This window comes from Epinephelus fuscoguttatus, linkage group LG23 (assembly GCF_011397635.1).
Source record: "Epinephelus fuscoguttatus linkage group LG23, E.fuscoguttatus.final_Chr_v1".
In the NCBI taxonomy this organism is placed as follows: Eukaryota; Metazoa; Chordata; class Actinopteri; order Perciformes; family Serranidae; genus Epinephelus; species Epinephelus fuscoguttatus.
This window is the reverse complement of record NC_064774.1, coordinates 12,738,307-12,754,041: the sequence shown is the minus strand read 5'-3', so window position 1 is coordinate 12,754,041 and position 15,735 is coordinate 12,738,307. Positions and strand designations below refer to the sequence as shown.

The 15,735-nt window shown below is 40.5% G+C and overlaps 1 protein-coding gene across 8 annotated transcripts in view; it reads left to right on the top strand.

Moving 5' to 3' along the window:
* Nucleotides 1–15,735, top strand: part of chd3 (chromodomain helicase DNA binding protein 3) — a 69,250-nt gene that overhangs the window by 31,355 nt on the left and 22,160 nt on the right. For all 8 annotated transcript variants that reach the window (XM_049569455.1, XM_049569453.1, XM_049569450.1 and 5 more), the window contains 11 exons: nucleotides 1,949–2,034; nucleotides 2,500–2,633; nucleotides 2,719–2,863; nucleotides 5,628–5,790; nucleotides 5,903–6,069; nucleotides 7,393–7,591; nucleotides 7,718–7,831; nucleotides 7,932–8,063; nucleotides 10,089–10,197; nucleotides 11,902–12,034; nucleotides 14,530–14,725. In XM_049569455.1, coding sequence (XP_049425412.1) covers nucleotides 1,949–2,034; nucleotides 2,500–2,633; nucleotides 2,719–2,863; nucleotides 5,628–5,790; nucleotides 5,903–6,069; nucleotides 7,393–7,591; nucleotides 7,718–7,831; nucleotides 7,932–8,063; nucleotides 10,089–10,197; nucleotides 11,902–12,034; nucleotides 14,530–14,725 — 1,578 coding nt within the window. The remainder of the gene's footprint in view (nucleotides 1–1,948; nucleotides 2,035–2,499; nucleotides 2,634–2,718; nucleotides 2,864–5,627; nucleotides 5,791–5,902; nucleotides 6,070–7,392; nucleotides 7,592–7,717; nucleotides 7,832–7,931; nucleotides 8,064–10,088; nucleotides 10,198–11,901; nucleotides 12,035–14,529; nucleotides 14,726–15,735) is intronic.

Here is a 15,735-nt window from a genome sequence, read left to right as displayed (position 1 = left end):
TTGACTCAACGCTAACTGTAAATTTCAAGAAATCTGCAAGTCTGCAAAATCCTCCCTCGCCTTACATCTTGTACTTCTCTCAGGGACTCTTCGTTATTTACGAGGTTGTAGCAGGTGGTGCAAAACAGGGAAAGGCATGTCAAATAATTTTTAAAGCACTGGGGAGGGACTCGTGTTTGTTATGTTGGCTTCAGTGAGGGGCATACATCTTTAAATGGCTGTATTTTAAATACCCTCTGAACTTGCCAGGTTTGAAATTACAAAATTACCTCATTTATCACATCCAGAAATAAAAAAAAAAAAGAAATTATGAAGGCACAATGAAGGCTGCCATCTTAAAAATCTCTTTATTTTACCTCAGGGATTACAACAGTCAACCATTAATCAGTTAACTGCCTGGAATGCAGTACTGACTGATCAAGTACTGCTCTGCGTACTAGCTAACGTTAGCTAGCGTCTCCGCTCATTGATATTGGGGATTACTGCTTGTAACACCAACCCTGCTCAACAATGTGTGAGAAAACACTGGGCCCACCCTCCTGGTCCCCACACGTCTTCCCAGTTGCTCAATTTTGCCGCACACCCTCTTTAGCATTGTTAGCTCTGTTAGCAGTGTCAACACGGCTAGTGGTGCTAACAAACTACCTGGAGAGAGACCAGAGGTTGGACCATGGATCATGTACCGCAGCAACGCTGGGCCGTCACTGAGACAATGTTGTCAGCGGTAATTGCTGAATTAGCGCCGCTAGCTAACTCCCACGCGACCCAGCTGGTGCGCAGTGCAGAGCGACCAAAGCTATGTTAGCTAACCAGTAGAGACCAGAGGGTGGGCTGTGGTCACTATGTTTCCACGTTAACACAGCTAGCTGGCTGTTTGTCAGTGAAGCAAACATAAAATAAAATAAAAGGCAAAATATTTACGTCACAATATATTAAAATTTCACCGTCTCTAAATTGAAAACGCTTTGAAGTGTGGTGCTTAAGTTCGCTGAGACAATGGAGTGCCGGACTAAGAGGAAAGGCCTCAATTACGGTGGAGAAAATGGTGTGTTTATTTAGTCAATGAGATAGATTCCACATGATTATTGTGTGTACCATATATTACACTCTACTTTAAATTAGGAAAATGTGTCATGACTTTGTAAACATGCCATGAGCTCATATTTGTCTTTTTTTCTTTCTTTTTCCCTGTGTACCGCGAAAAATAAAATAAAATACAATAAAATTAATAAAATAAAATTAAATTAAGAATAAAAAAAAATTATAAGTACAAAGTTTTTAAATGAAAAAATTCAGTGGTCAGTTACTGGTTAATGGGAGTTGGGCTGTCAAAAACAAAATTAAACAAAACTGACCCACTGACACCAGATCCCGTAAAAAAAATACCCTTCTAAATTCTGCGTTCCTGTCTGCATGACATTAAAAAAAATATACGTTTTCTTTTCAACTCTGAATTTCCTTTTCAACTTTGAACTCAAACTTTGAAACCTTAAAGGGTAAATTTTTAAAATTTAACGTTGTTCCCTGTGTCAAGTTACTGACATTGCGATGTGTGTTTCGGAGTGTGTGTGTGAGGAGTAGGCTAATTAAATTTAGTTCGTTTCATGTGGTCGGTGGTTGGCGGTCATGCACCCACATTCTGCTGAAGTGCACACAGCTTTTGTAGTGATGCAATTTGTAAGGAGGGTTTGCATTCAATTGAGAAATGACCTGTTTGCTTTGGTGATAGCTCGCTCCACGCTGTTTACTTGTTGAATTGGCTCCAATACCTACATTATGGCTGAAAAAAATCTGGTTATGTATGGTGAAGGGAAAGCCATGTATTTTCACCATCACTCAGGGAGGCTCAAGGACTAAAAGAAATACTGAGTGACACCCTAGCCACCTCCTCTAATAAATAAAGTACGGTCCCTTACCATCCTGTCCTGTCGCCTCCTGTTACCTGCAGGTCGTAGACAGTCACGCCGCCAGTTGAGGAATGAGAAGGATAAACCTCTGCCTCCTCTTCTCGCCAGAGTGGGAGGCAACCTTGAGGTTTGTACAAGTCTGTGGAACGAGCCCTGCTTTCATTTATTCTATTTTTTTATTGTGATGTTACTGGAATCTGTCGGCTTTGTGTTTAAATTGAACTCAGATATTTTTCAAACAGTCTAACGGTCCTAAATGGCAGCAGGGCTATTACATCTCCAACAAGTCTGTACGTTCCAAGCTCATTTATCATAATGATAATGGTGGATGTGATTATAATGGCCCGCACTGTTCAAGAGAGGATTCAAGGTTTATTTTAGTGTTATTAGGGAGTCAGACCTATTCAAAGAAGGCCTTGGAAAGTTTGAAAAATACGTGGATGTCTGCAGGAGAATTAAGTTTTCTCATCCTGACATTTTCATTTGAAGTCTTCCAGAGTAATAACAATGCACTGATACATTTTCCGCTGCCAGGATAGTGCCAGCTTCACTCTGGAGAAATATACTGTAAGATATACTGTCATTTCCATAGGTGCTGGGCTTCAACACACGCCAGCGAAAGGCTTTCCTGAACGCAGTGATGCGCTGGGGGATGCCGTCTCAGGACGCTTTCTCCTCTCAGTGGCTGGTCAGAGACCTCAGGGGCAAGACTGAGAAGGAGTTCAAGTAAGGACAAACAGTACTGATTGATTCAGATGTAACCTTTCTCAAGTTCTGTCTTTAATCATATATTTCTCCTCTTCTTTGCCAGAGCTTATGTGTCTCTCTTTATGCGTCACTTGTGCGAGCCAGTGGCTGACGGGGCAGAGACGTTTGCAGATGGCGTGCCGAGAGAGGGCCTGTGTCGCCAGCCAGTCCTCACGCGGATCGGCGTCATGTCTCTCGTCAAGAAGAAGGTCAGAATCAGTGCCATCAGCAGCAACTTCTGATATCAGAATCAGAAATCAGAATCAGAAATACTTAATTTATCCCTGAGGGGATATTGTGATTCGTTACAGTTGCTCTGATGTAGAGTAGAGAATTATAAGAAGTGAGAATAAGAGTATGAAAAAGAAATATGTAAATATTAATCAGTGAAATTAAATTAAATTAAATTAAAATTAAAATGTACATTAAAATAAAATAAAAATAATAGAATGTGCATTATGCTACAGTGTTTAACACTTGTACTTAAGATATAAAAATATTAAAAATAAAATACATATCGTCACTGTGCTGAGGCTGTAAGTGTGAAATTTAACTACAGTATATACATCAATAAAATAAACAAGAATAGAATAAAAGTAAACATAAGAAATATGTACAGTTACGTGCATTATAAAGTTCAATCAACATTAAAACAATCAATGAAAATTACCAACACAGGATTACACACATGCATCATTTCGTGTGAATCTGTCATGTTTAGGAAGGCATTTACGTAGAATCTAATTAGAATCCAGTTCAGGAATGGCGGACTCCGCCACTAACAGTGAACACTGATGTACAGTAGGGCTGCAATTATTCTTATTATTTTCTTTATTGTTCCATTATTGCATCATTTCCTGTGAATCCCCATATGTAAGAAGGCCATTAGAAAGCAGCATGGGAATGGCGGACTCCGCCACTAACAATTAACACTGACGTACAGTCGGGCTGCAAGTAACGATTATTTTCATTATCAAAGAATCTGCCAATTATTTACTAGATCAATGGATTAATAATTTGGTCTATGAAATGTTCAGGTGAAAAGGTGAAAAATGTTCATCCTTGTTCCTTTAAAGTCAAGACAAATCCAGAGACATTCAGTTCAATATGATATAAAACAGAGAAAAGCAGGAAATCTTCATATTTGAGAGGCTGAAAACAGCATTTTCTGTAATTTTTACATGAGAAATGACTTAAACTATAAGTTGATTATCAAAACATTTGTCAATCCACTAAATGATTAAATGACTAATTGTTGCAGCTCTCCTAATAATAATAAATAGTCTGAGTGGCAGAATTTACATTATCACAAGTATAAAGTGTAGATATTTCACAGGTAGTGTATACAGATACAGATATTGCACACAAGTGATGATGGTTTTCGTATGCGTGGTCCACTGGGAGCAGTGTTGGTTGTATAGTCTGACAGCAGCAGAAAGGAAGGACCTGTGGTATCTCTCCTTCACACACAGCGAGTGAAGCAGCCTGTGTTGTCCAAGTGTCCTGCATGGGCTGGGTCATGTTGTCCATGAGGGATAGTACCTTGGTCTCTGTATTCCCTGTCATCCTCCTCTGTGATGACGCCAACAATTGCAGAATCATCAGAGAACTTATGTCGATGGCAACTGGCTGAGTTGTGTGTGAAGTATAGTTCAGTCAGGAACACTTAAGTCAAAGAAAAATTTGCTTCCATTTGCAGTATTTGGCGGTATGGCTCTGTTCTGGGGCCCCTCTGGCTTTCCTAGGCCTATGCAAAGAGCCTCTTCCATGCGTCTGTATGTTTTTATGTGTTTTTTATCCTCTTTTATTGCCTTTTTTATTGTATCAGGACCAGAGAACATAATTCGCTCTGTAGTGTGCAGACATGTACTGAGTGAAAATAAATGAACCTTTGAACCTTTTTTGTCTACGTGGAAGCATAAGGCAGAGAGAGCACACCTGTCTGCCCTTCCATGTGCAAATGAGGAAAGCCTGAGGCAGAGAGAGCAAACCTCCCTGCCCTTCCATGCGCCTACATGGAAAGCCTAAGGCAGGGAGAGCAGCAGCAAAGACCCCCCGGGATCAGAACAGCAACAGTAGACAGGCCAGAGCAGTTTAAATAGGGCGCCCTGAATGAGATTCGCCAATTGGTTGCATAGAAAGGAATCATGTGATCTGTCAGCTGACTCCCTTCCATCAATCAGCTGCTCCATCAGTTGATTGGGCTGCTTGAGATCACCTGATGTAGCTGGGATGTGAGCTGAGCTTGACATTGTGTCCTGACTGAACTAACGCTATGCTCAATATCTGCAACTTACATATGAGGAGATTTAAAGCTTAGACTTAGCGTAGTCCAGGAATGGACGCCATTTTATCTCAAATTTGTCGACAGAACCATGAAGTATCAAGTTGAGTTTCTGTAGTTTAAAGTGCTATGTAACATCTCTGAACCATAAAACGGAGAATTATCCTTCAGGCTCAAAACATAATAAAGGTTGCAATTTTGTAATAAGCTCCTCAAAGAGGACTCTTCTGTGGTTCCATCACCCGCCCAAAAACATCTGATAAAGCTTTGAAAATAGACTTCCAGTAGTTCGATAAATTTAGACAGAGCCAGAACGTGTGTGCCAGGGTAGCAGGGAGCTGCCTTTAATTCAGCAAACTACAAAGACAATATCGTCCTCAGGGTCGTAAATTAAATGTCAGAGCTCTTCTTCAAGTGAAGAAATCAACCATGACATCTTGAAAGATGTTCTGATTACCCTACACCTTCCCTGTGCCAGTTCACTCGAATTTATTCAAATATCTTCGCTCCAGCTTTCAATCCAACTTGTTGAAACCTGCTGACATCCTGATCTGCTATCTCTGCCAGGGGGAATGTATGATATACTGCCAGGCGAGCGGGGCATGTGGGTGGTGAGTTTAAAGAAGGTGGTATTAGGTAAAGTGATTGCGTGCCAAGCTTCTTCATTTTGCTGAGTGTTGTGTATCCAGATCCAGGAGTTTGAGCACATCAACGGACGATGGAGTCTTCCAGAGCTCAAGCCCGAGGTCATCGTAGACAAGTCCTCCTCCAGGGCCTCCTCTCCCGCTGTTAAGACTGCCACGCCCACCCCCGAGGCCAGCTATAATAACACACCTTGCACCTCAAAGCCAGGTAACCAAACAATCACATTTACCAGCAGGGGGCACTCCATGTAAAGGGCACCAGGGACAGCTGAATCTGAGCTACAGTAACACGTGTGTTTGTTTTATGTGTTTATGTGCAGCGACCCCTGCTCCAGCAGACAAGCTGGAGAAGAACGGGAAGGAGGGAGAGAAGGAGGAGGACAAGGAGGAAGGCAGCGAGGCCCTGTCTGACAAAGAGAAAGTGAAGGAGAAAGACAAGGATGAGGGGAAAGAGGTGGACAGCAACAAGGCTGCTGAATCTGAAGAGGTGGGACACTGTCGGTTAAAAAAACACTCTGTTTATTTATTTTAAACATTTAACAAGTTCCCTAAAACATATACTATAAAACATATACGCTCCTGAAACCTGACAGTAATAAACAATAAACAATAATCTACAAATACAATATGCTGTTAATTGTATAAACTGTATGGGCTTTATTTTACACCATCTTCAGACTGACTCAGTTGTCATTTTCACGGCCAGAAACCACATCGTGAAAGTAGCAAGTGTACTTGCACCCATCTGCGCTCCCATGGGCATGTAGGTCTTGAAATTACATGTGGTGAGATGCATTGTTTGAGGCAGCAGAAAAGGACTGAGCCACTGACCAACAAATACCTAATCCAGAGTTAGTGGCGCAGGATTTTCCTGTTATTTATATTGCCATAGAGATGTGTTCAGGGCCGGAGTTTGGTGGAGATTGGACCACTCACTCCAAAGTTATAGCAATTTCCTGTTTCATGGCGAGACATCAAAATTCAGTGCTGTGCAGCGGGTGTTCCCTTCAACATGACATAGATCTTGTAATAACTTTTGCTCACAAAGTAGTCAACCTCGCACAAACCAATTTTGAAGGCAATCCGATGAAATCTGAAGGAGGAGTTAATTAAAATACAACACGTGGGAAACACCAAAAATGACCATGGAATTCAAAATGGCCGAGATTATCAGATAGTAAGATATGCCCTCATAGGCATTAGGCAGGTGCACAACGCGCATACACTCCCCTTAGTACACACACAGGGATGCGTTGATGGGTGGCGGATGGTGGGTGAAGTAATACAGCATCAATGGGGAAAACACAAACACAATCTCTAAAATGTGAACGTAGCAGAGATCAGAGCAGAGCCGCTGTCTGTCTCCCCATTAAAAGAGATGCTGACCAGCAGAACTTCACTGATTATTTCTGAAGCTAAAAGTTTAGTCCTGTTTCCTTGGTCAGGTTTATAACTACAGTTTTTAGTTTTGGAATGGGAGATGACGATCTGATTGGTTGAATTCATGTACTGCCTAAAACACACGTATGATTAATTGAGGGAATTAACACAATACATTTTGCCCCTTTTGCCTTATTTTTTGCCCAGATTATGCAACGTTTAACTAGGAAAAGTTGAGACAGAGATGCCCTAAATGCATTTCTACCATGCACTTTGGACCATGCTCTTTAGATCACTTGCGTAGCGTCCGATAAATGGTGGAATACAAATTAAATACAGCTGATTAAAAGCTGACATTTGGAGACTTTCCCTCACAACAACAAAGCAGGCCAACTCAGTGAGTGACAGCTTATTGTGTTACTCTCCGTAGCTTTCCTCTTCCACAAAAGACACATCACAAAGTTCGTCCCCGAGTCAAAAGACTGAAGGCAAAGACGACGCTGACCTGAAAGAGGAGGAGAAGAAGGAAACGACAGACGCTCCAGCTGCCACAACAGAGGAGAAAAAAGTACAGGAGGAGAGTAAAGAGGAGACAAAACAAGAAATGGAGGTCAAAGAGGAGAAAACAGGTAAAAACAAAAACACAGAAACCTGATCGGTCGATTTGATGAAATCTGACACCCACAAACAGATAAAGCAGAAATGTTTGGAGCAAAGCAACAAGCCCTTGCTTCTGTTTTTTTTTCCTGCAAAAGGAGAGAAGCTGGTGGAGGAGAAGGAGAAAGACAAAGAAAAGCGGGAAGAGTCACAAACAGCAGCTGAGACGACAGATGCAAAGGAGAAGACCGAGGTGTCTGACGTGAAGAAAGGTACGCTTCACTCTCTGTGACAGTCTGCTGCCATTAATACATAAGCACTTTTTTTTTTTTTTTTTTTTTTTTAACAAAATATCTTTTTTCTTTGTAACAGAGGAAGTCAAAGGTGAAAAGGATGCTGGGAAAGAAGTCAGATTGGTGAAGGAGGACCCACCCAAGGGTAACGGAAGGCCTCCCATTGAGCGCCCTCGCTTTATGTTCAACATCGCAGATGGCGGCTTCACCGGTCAGTACTGATTCACCTGGAGTGGCTGTGGAATACATTCAAGTGTACATACAGTGATGCATTTCAACAACTGTAACCATCTATGTTTACTTTTTTAACATTTATTGTGGTCATTAATGGGTCAACTAGCTATGGAAAACCAATCAAAAAGATAATTTTCTTGCAAAACAATTGTCAGGAACAGATTCGTCTGAAAGGAATGAAGAACAAAACATGAAATGATCCTCAAAATGGCCCAGATACCACCAACTTTTATATGTCGTAGATTCAAGGGTTTACACGTCAGAAACTGGTAATTATGGATGTGACGTGAACGTGACAATAACCTCTTGTTAGGGTCAAAGTGATCACAACTGAGAAGGGTGTTTCGTTTTAATGTTTGTTCCTTATTTTGCCGCTTGTTTTTATCTGCGAGCTTAATGTCTCTTATTGACGAGAGTTCGCAAGAGTTCGTTGCTAAAACAGAGACATGTCTTGAACAAAGTTAACTTTCTCCCGATTTTTCTGTCTGATAAAATGCCACTTCAGTGTCAGAAGGGTTGGGGTTTGTGAAAAATGGGCCCGACATTTACTTCAGAATCGGTCCTAATCTGTACTCAAGCTCACTTTTCCTATTGGAACGAATAGACTCAGAACCGCTGCTAGTCTCCTAATGGGGCGGGGCAGTGGCGAAACCCACATGACACAGATACGGGAAGTGAATTTAAATTTGGCCGTCTCAGTTTATCTATGGTCTCTGTCATAGGCTGACTCCAAATGTCCACACTTGCAGACTTGCTGACCTCATGGGCGCGTTCCCAGGAAGTCTGGGAGTGCTAAGGGCTGTCCAAATCCACGATAAAACAAGTCCCGATTCACAAATCTTTCTGGTTTTGAACATGTGTAGCCTATTTTAGAGAGATGTTTATGTCCAGTCACAAAAAAAGGCTATACATGGGATTTATCTTGTTTTCTGCAGGAACAGATGAGTAGGCACTGTTCCTCAACTTATACATCATGAATATGACAACAGAGATAGTTAAATGTTTCCACGTCAACGAGCACAGTTGTCTCAAGGGCCGTCTATCAGCAGCTTGCCCTCGCAGACTTGACATGATGACGGTGAACTCGTCACAGTACATACGACTAAATCCGCGAGGGCTCAGTCTGCAAGTCCAGAGGGTGGACATTTGGATTCAACCTTAGCTCTGAAACCATTGTTTCTTCCAACACAAGAGGAACAATGAGTGACAAAAGTGTATGTTGATTGGTTGAACACGAGTCAATGCCGCACTGGCAAATGCCATTGTTAAAAACCAGCTAGCCGTGTAAACAACAGCCAACACAAACAACAGCTTGTAAAAGAAAACTGAAAGAAAACACGGAGGAATGGACCGACAGGGAAGTCCAAGCTTTAGTGAGCATATGCAAAGAGTCAAATACATCGCAATTTTGACTTCTCGAAGCAAAATAGGTTTCTGTATTCCTATTGGTGGTGCAAATGCAAACAGAAAAAGCTCTTAAAGGTATAAAGTTTTCAGGGGAGCTCCCCACTGGGCAGTTCCTCTTTGGGAGACTTGAAGACTGTTTGGCTTGAAGCATCTAATATCGGCTTCTAAAGATTCTAGCTGCAAGATCTTAATAGTGCAATTATGATTTATACTTCAATATGTTCATTAGATATACAGAGATCTCTTTGCATTGCTCAAAACATAAATGTCATGCTCTGAGACAGGTTTTTTCTTGAATATAAATCCTGTAGAATCCCTGAGATATGAGGAGAGAAAGGTGAAAAGGTGAAAATAACTTATTAACTTGTCCAAACAAGTGACTAAGCAGTCTAAACAACATAAAACCCACTGCTAAAACAAAAAACATTCCCCTTGCTTTCCAGAGCTTCGGTACAAAAGCCAAAAATGATCCCCACCTTGATCGCAAACCCAGAAAAGCTCTCTGTGCCGTGGAAACACCTGCAGCCAGGTTTCAGCTAGCTAAGCACTTTGAGACCAGCCTCATTTTAAAGCTTGTGTTGGCTTCATCCCACAGAGCTGCACACTCTCTGGCAGAACGAGGAGCGCGCTGCCATCTCCTCGGGGAAGATGAACGAGATCTGGCACCGTCGACACGACTTCTGGCTGCTGGCGGGAATCGTGATGTATCCTTGACGGCAGTTGCCCGAGCGATGACCCCGGTGTGTTTATTTTTCTATAAGCCGGCAGAAGCCCAGCGTAATAAGTCAACAAGCCAGCCAGAGCTCAGTAAACACCAAACTGTGTCTGCTGGAAGCCAATGTAGTGGGTCATTTAGTTCATGTTGTTCCCTCTATTATGGTAATTAAGGCCATGCAGCAGTCACATAAAACTGTTTTCATTACTCTGCGAGATAATCAAGAGGCCTGCTTGGACTGGAATTAAAGGGGAGCAACTATTTGTTTCAGAAGCCGCCTGAAATTTGGTGCTGAAATAACTGTAATTTTGTATTTTACGAAGATGGAAAATGAATCACCCTCAAAAATCTGTGTTCAGCTTAAAGGAATAGCTCAACACTTTGGGCTTGTTTGCTTTCTTTGCAAAGGTCAGGTCGATATCACTCTCATGTCTATTACTTAATTTGGCATAAAGGCTGGAGGCAGGTGCGAACGGTGAGCTTGGCTCTGTCCAGCATTCAGAAATGCCTACCAGAGATTAGCGTTTTGATTCTCTGCCAGAACCTGAATATCATGAATCATGAATAATCTATGAGCTGTGTTGCCATCAACTTGTCCCAGATCCTTTAATGAGGAGAAGGGGTTGAGCTACAGGCATTTTTAGTGCTGGGCCTGATTTATTGGGCTTGATTATAGCTTTACCAAGGATACATGTTAGCATTTTTACATTTCTGTTTTGAACGTGATACTTTCAAGTATCTCTGGGTCTTGTCCACGAGTGAGGATAGAACGGAGCGTGAGAAGGATCAGCGGTTTGGTGTGGCTTCTGCATTTACGCGGGGGCTGCGCCGGACTGTCTAGGTAAAGAAGGAGCTTAGCCGGAATGCAAAGCTTTCGATTTACCGGTCCATCTATGGTCATGAGCTGCTGGCTATAATTTCAAATTTAATGGACAGTTATTAGAGTTGTATAAGTCTCCTCACCTAAATCTGGTGAAGAACGTAAATTAGCATTTCCCTAAATCCTGAAATGTTTGTTTTTTGAAGAATGAAGCTAAGCTAAGCTAAACTTAGCATAAAGACTGGTTGGAATGGGAAACAGCTAGCTTGACTCTGACCAAGGTTTAAAAACTTTGGTCAATCTAAACTTTCTGAAGCTCACTAATTAACATTTTGTATCTCATTTTTTAAATTCATACAAAAATAAAATTTGTCATTTTGAATTACGGTGTTCATCACAAGCTAGTTAGCCTACAGCATGCAACTCCGGGTATTACCACAGATTGTTACCTTAACATGTTCAGCTGTGTACATATTAAACAAAGAAAGATACAAAATGTTAATCAGTGAGCTTTAGATGTGCTGGTACGCATATTTTTGATCTTTGGACGGAGCCAGGTTAGCTGTTTCCCCTTGCTCTTTATGCTAGTCTCCATGCTAATAGCTAATCTTCTCCTGGTGCTAGCTCTAGCTCACAGACTTGATAGCATCTTAACGCTCAGTAAGAAAGCAAATAAACTTGAAGTGAAAATGTTGAGCTCTTATCTGATTCATAACTTTTTCATCACAAAAAAAAGAAACAATAAAAAACCCTCCTTATTTAGCTTCACTGTGACGTCACTTCGACGATGCTAGGTGGGATAATGGCTCACATGATGCTGCCTCACACTATCTCTTATTCAAAGTGTTAAGTGACCCTTGACCCCTGTGCCAGTCACGGCTACGCCCGGTGGCAGGACATCCAGAACGACCCCCAGTTCGCCATCGTCAATGAGCCTTTCAAATCGCAGGCGAATAAAGGCAACTTCCTGGAGATGAAGAACAAGTTCCTGGCTCGACGCTTTAAGGTAAGACAGGACGTAGTTTCACCTTTCCTCTTATAACTGGAGAACACTTGATTAATTTGCCATATGTATTTTGTTTTGTTTTGTTCCGATAACATAATGATATTTTTTACAGTAGCCGAGAAATATAAAAATGTTAAACTATCATTTAAACTACGAGCAATAGAATACTCGTAGTCTTGAATTGGCGGATCAGAGGATTCCGACTATGACCAGCCAAAACCAACTTTAAGGATGTTACACAGACAGATTTCGGTGCCAGCCCTTCTTCCATGCAAACAATCTATTTTAGTAACATTTCGCAGTGTCTTGAATCACCTGACTCGTTTGATGGTCGGATGACATATGCCCCTAGACCCACATATTGGCTGGATGGTATTGCTGACCGCTGCATTTCTGGAACAGCTCTCATCCTGTTTTTGAGCGGCTCGCATGTTTCAGATCCTGCCTTCAACATCCTCATTTACTGTATCACTGTCTCTTTCACATTTCTCATTATCTCGCTTGCTAAATTATTGGAGTATTTTAGAGGTTTTTTTTCGGTAAATCTTTGCAAGACAGCACAAAGTAAAACTCTTTCACACCAATTTTCCCTTAGTATAGTTTCAGCTGTTGGTTGTGTAACACAATAACGCACTTGTGCAACATGTTAACAAGAAATTAACCGCATTTTCTTTTTTTGTGGGGACACACTCCCACAACTGAATCATTGTATGAGTCTTGATTTCCTTTGAAATGCTTGCATTACTGTTGCTATGCCAACTGAGAAAGACCCTGACATACTGCTAAAAATATCAGACAATGAGAGATGATTGCAGCAATGTCAGACTAATTTAAATGGTATCTTCAGTATTTTTAACCTTCACCCTGTTTTCTCTTGTTTTTGTGTCTAAGTGACTAATGGGAACAGCTATTTTTGAAATTGGTCCAATACTGAGAGAGCACTGAAGCTGCGAACAGGCCACTGGCAGGCTCCTGATTGTTATTAATTCACTGACATGATGGAAAGGAACCCTACAGAGTTTGATGTTTTGTTAAAGAGTAAGATGCTTTTTGTTTGACCAGAAACCTCCTGAAAATGCCAGACCCAGCAGACCACCCACCATTTATATAACATTTTCCTGTTATTTCCGATAATGTCTCATTATTGCTGATTTAATCGACATTTGTGAATGAGCAAATTTACCCTAAAGATCATAGTATTTATAATCAAAATAATGTCTTGTCCCTTATATTAAAGGTAATAAAATTACAAACAAAAAAATATATAATGACATTAAAGTTAGGTGTAAACAATTAAACTAGATATCAGTAAGGTACCGAAAAGTAACTAAATAACAGCAAGGCGCAAAAAATAAAACAAGAGGTAGAGAGTAAGGTATATAACAGTACGGTGCAAAAAAAAAACAACTAGAAATCAGTTAGGTGCAAAACTGTAACAAAACAAAACAAAATAAAATGATAATACTAGAGTGTAGTCATTAAAAACTAGATAGCAGTAGGATGCAGAAATACAAACTAGATAACAACAAGATGCACAAAAAAAAAGATGCAAAAAATTAAACTAGATAACAGTAAGGTGCAAAAAATAAAGACTAGACGGCAATAAAGTGCAGAAAATTAAAACTAGATAACAGTATGGTGCAAAATATGAAAACTAGATAACAGTAAGGTGCAAAAAAATTAAACTAGATAATGATAAGGTGCAAAAAAAAAATAAACTAGACAACAAAAAGGTGAAAAAAATAAAAAGTAGAAAGTGGAAAGCTGCAAAAATTAAGACGACATAACAGTAAGGTGCAAAAAACTTAAACTACTAACAGTAAGGTGCAAAAATTAAAGACTAGACAACAGTCAAGTGCAGAAAATTAAAACTAGATAACAGTAAGTTGCAAAAAATTAAACTAGATAATGATAAGGTGCAAAAAAAAACAAGACAACAATAAGGTGCAAAAAATTAAACTAGATAATATTAAGGCGCAAAAAATAAGAAGTAGAAAGTGGAAAGCTGCAAAAATTAAGACGACATAACAGTAAGGTGCAAAATATGAAAACAAGATAACAGTAAGGTTCAAAATATAAATACTAGATAGAAGTACAGTGCAAAAAAATAAAAAAAAATAGAAAGTGGAAAGGTGCAAAAATAAAGACTAGACAGAAGTAAAGTGCAGAAAATTGAAAACTACACAACAGTCAGGTGCACAATATGAAAACTAGAATATATTAAGGTGTAAACCCCCCCACAATTTTCATGTTCTTTCCTTTACTTGATTTCAAATTGAATCAACATTTGTGAATGAAAACCATTAATATGAAAACATTTACAGTGAAAATAATCTCTTGGTCTTTATATTAAAAATACATTATTACGTCTTTAACAGATGTATAAAATGTGCTTGACGGTACATTATCAGCAAATATTAAAATAACCAAACAAAAAACGACACGTGAATGATTGTGGTTCACTGACATCAGTATTTGACCCCTTCATCCTGCAGCTGTTGGAGCAGGCGCTGGTGATAGAGGAGCAACTGCGACGGGCAGCCTACCTGAACATGACCCAGGACCCCAGCCACCCGGCCATGGCGCTCAATGCGCGCTTTACAGAGGTGGAGTGCCTCGCAGAGTCACACCAGCACCTCAGCAAGGAGTCGCTGGCAGGCAACAAGCCAGCCAACGCTGTCCTGCACAAAGGTCAGAGAAGATGGGATGATGCCAGTAATTAGGGTGAAAAATCTCTCTCTCTGTTTTCATCTGTCTGTTCAGCTCATTAAAAAAAACCAAACATTTAAGCCAAGACAGGCAGTTTAGATAAAGTGCGAGAGATTGGCAAACAGATAATGGCAGGCGCACAATAAAAGAGAGATACACATCAACACATGTTGTGCAATCCGTCTTCCTTCCTGCTGAGCCCATATCACTTCTGCCTGAAGCTGACTTTAATAAAGCCGAGCAGATAAGCTTACACGCTGTTAAACGATCGCTCCAAACATTTCCTCACTGGCAAGTCTGTCCATGTTTATATTGTTCTGTCGAAAGGATAACATGCTCAGCACACTACTGTTCTGCCTTGTGTCTCTGCACGTAATGGTGCCACACTTAATGAATTCTCATAAACAGACTTATCGTGTTGCAAACCGACGCTGCTGCTCTCTAATCAGTGATTAACTCCATGAGGGGATGTGATGACAGAGTCATGAGATAATAAAGGATGGGAACAGAAATCCCTTGTAAAAATAGAGTGAGAAATGGGCTTTTTTTGGAAATAAAAATACCCCAAGATAAGACTTTTAAACCGAACAGGCTATAGTGTTTAGACGCCATAAATGATAATATAACTAATAATAACGTTTGAAGAACTTATCCATTTTTGTCTAATTTGGGGGGACAGGGGATCTTTAGGGAGAGATAACAGCTCAACAGTATACGCCACATGGGAGTGTTGAACATTATCTGAAAGCTGGGAACCAGGAGATTAATTTGAGATGCAGCCCAACACTGTGTGTTGACTTTTTCTACTCAAAAATATGTAATCAACATTGTGTTTTGGTTAGGCGCCTATTCAGACTTTGAGCATGGGAAGCACCCTGTAACGTCCTTACTCTAACCTTCCCGTGTAATCAATCCACTGTTTTTCCCCCCAGGAATCAGTGTCTAGCTCCTAAAATGTTGAGGCAGAGGGTACTTTCTGTAGCGCTGGTTCA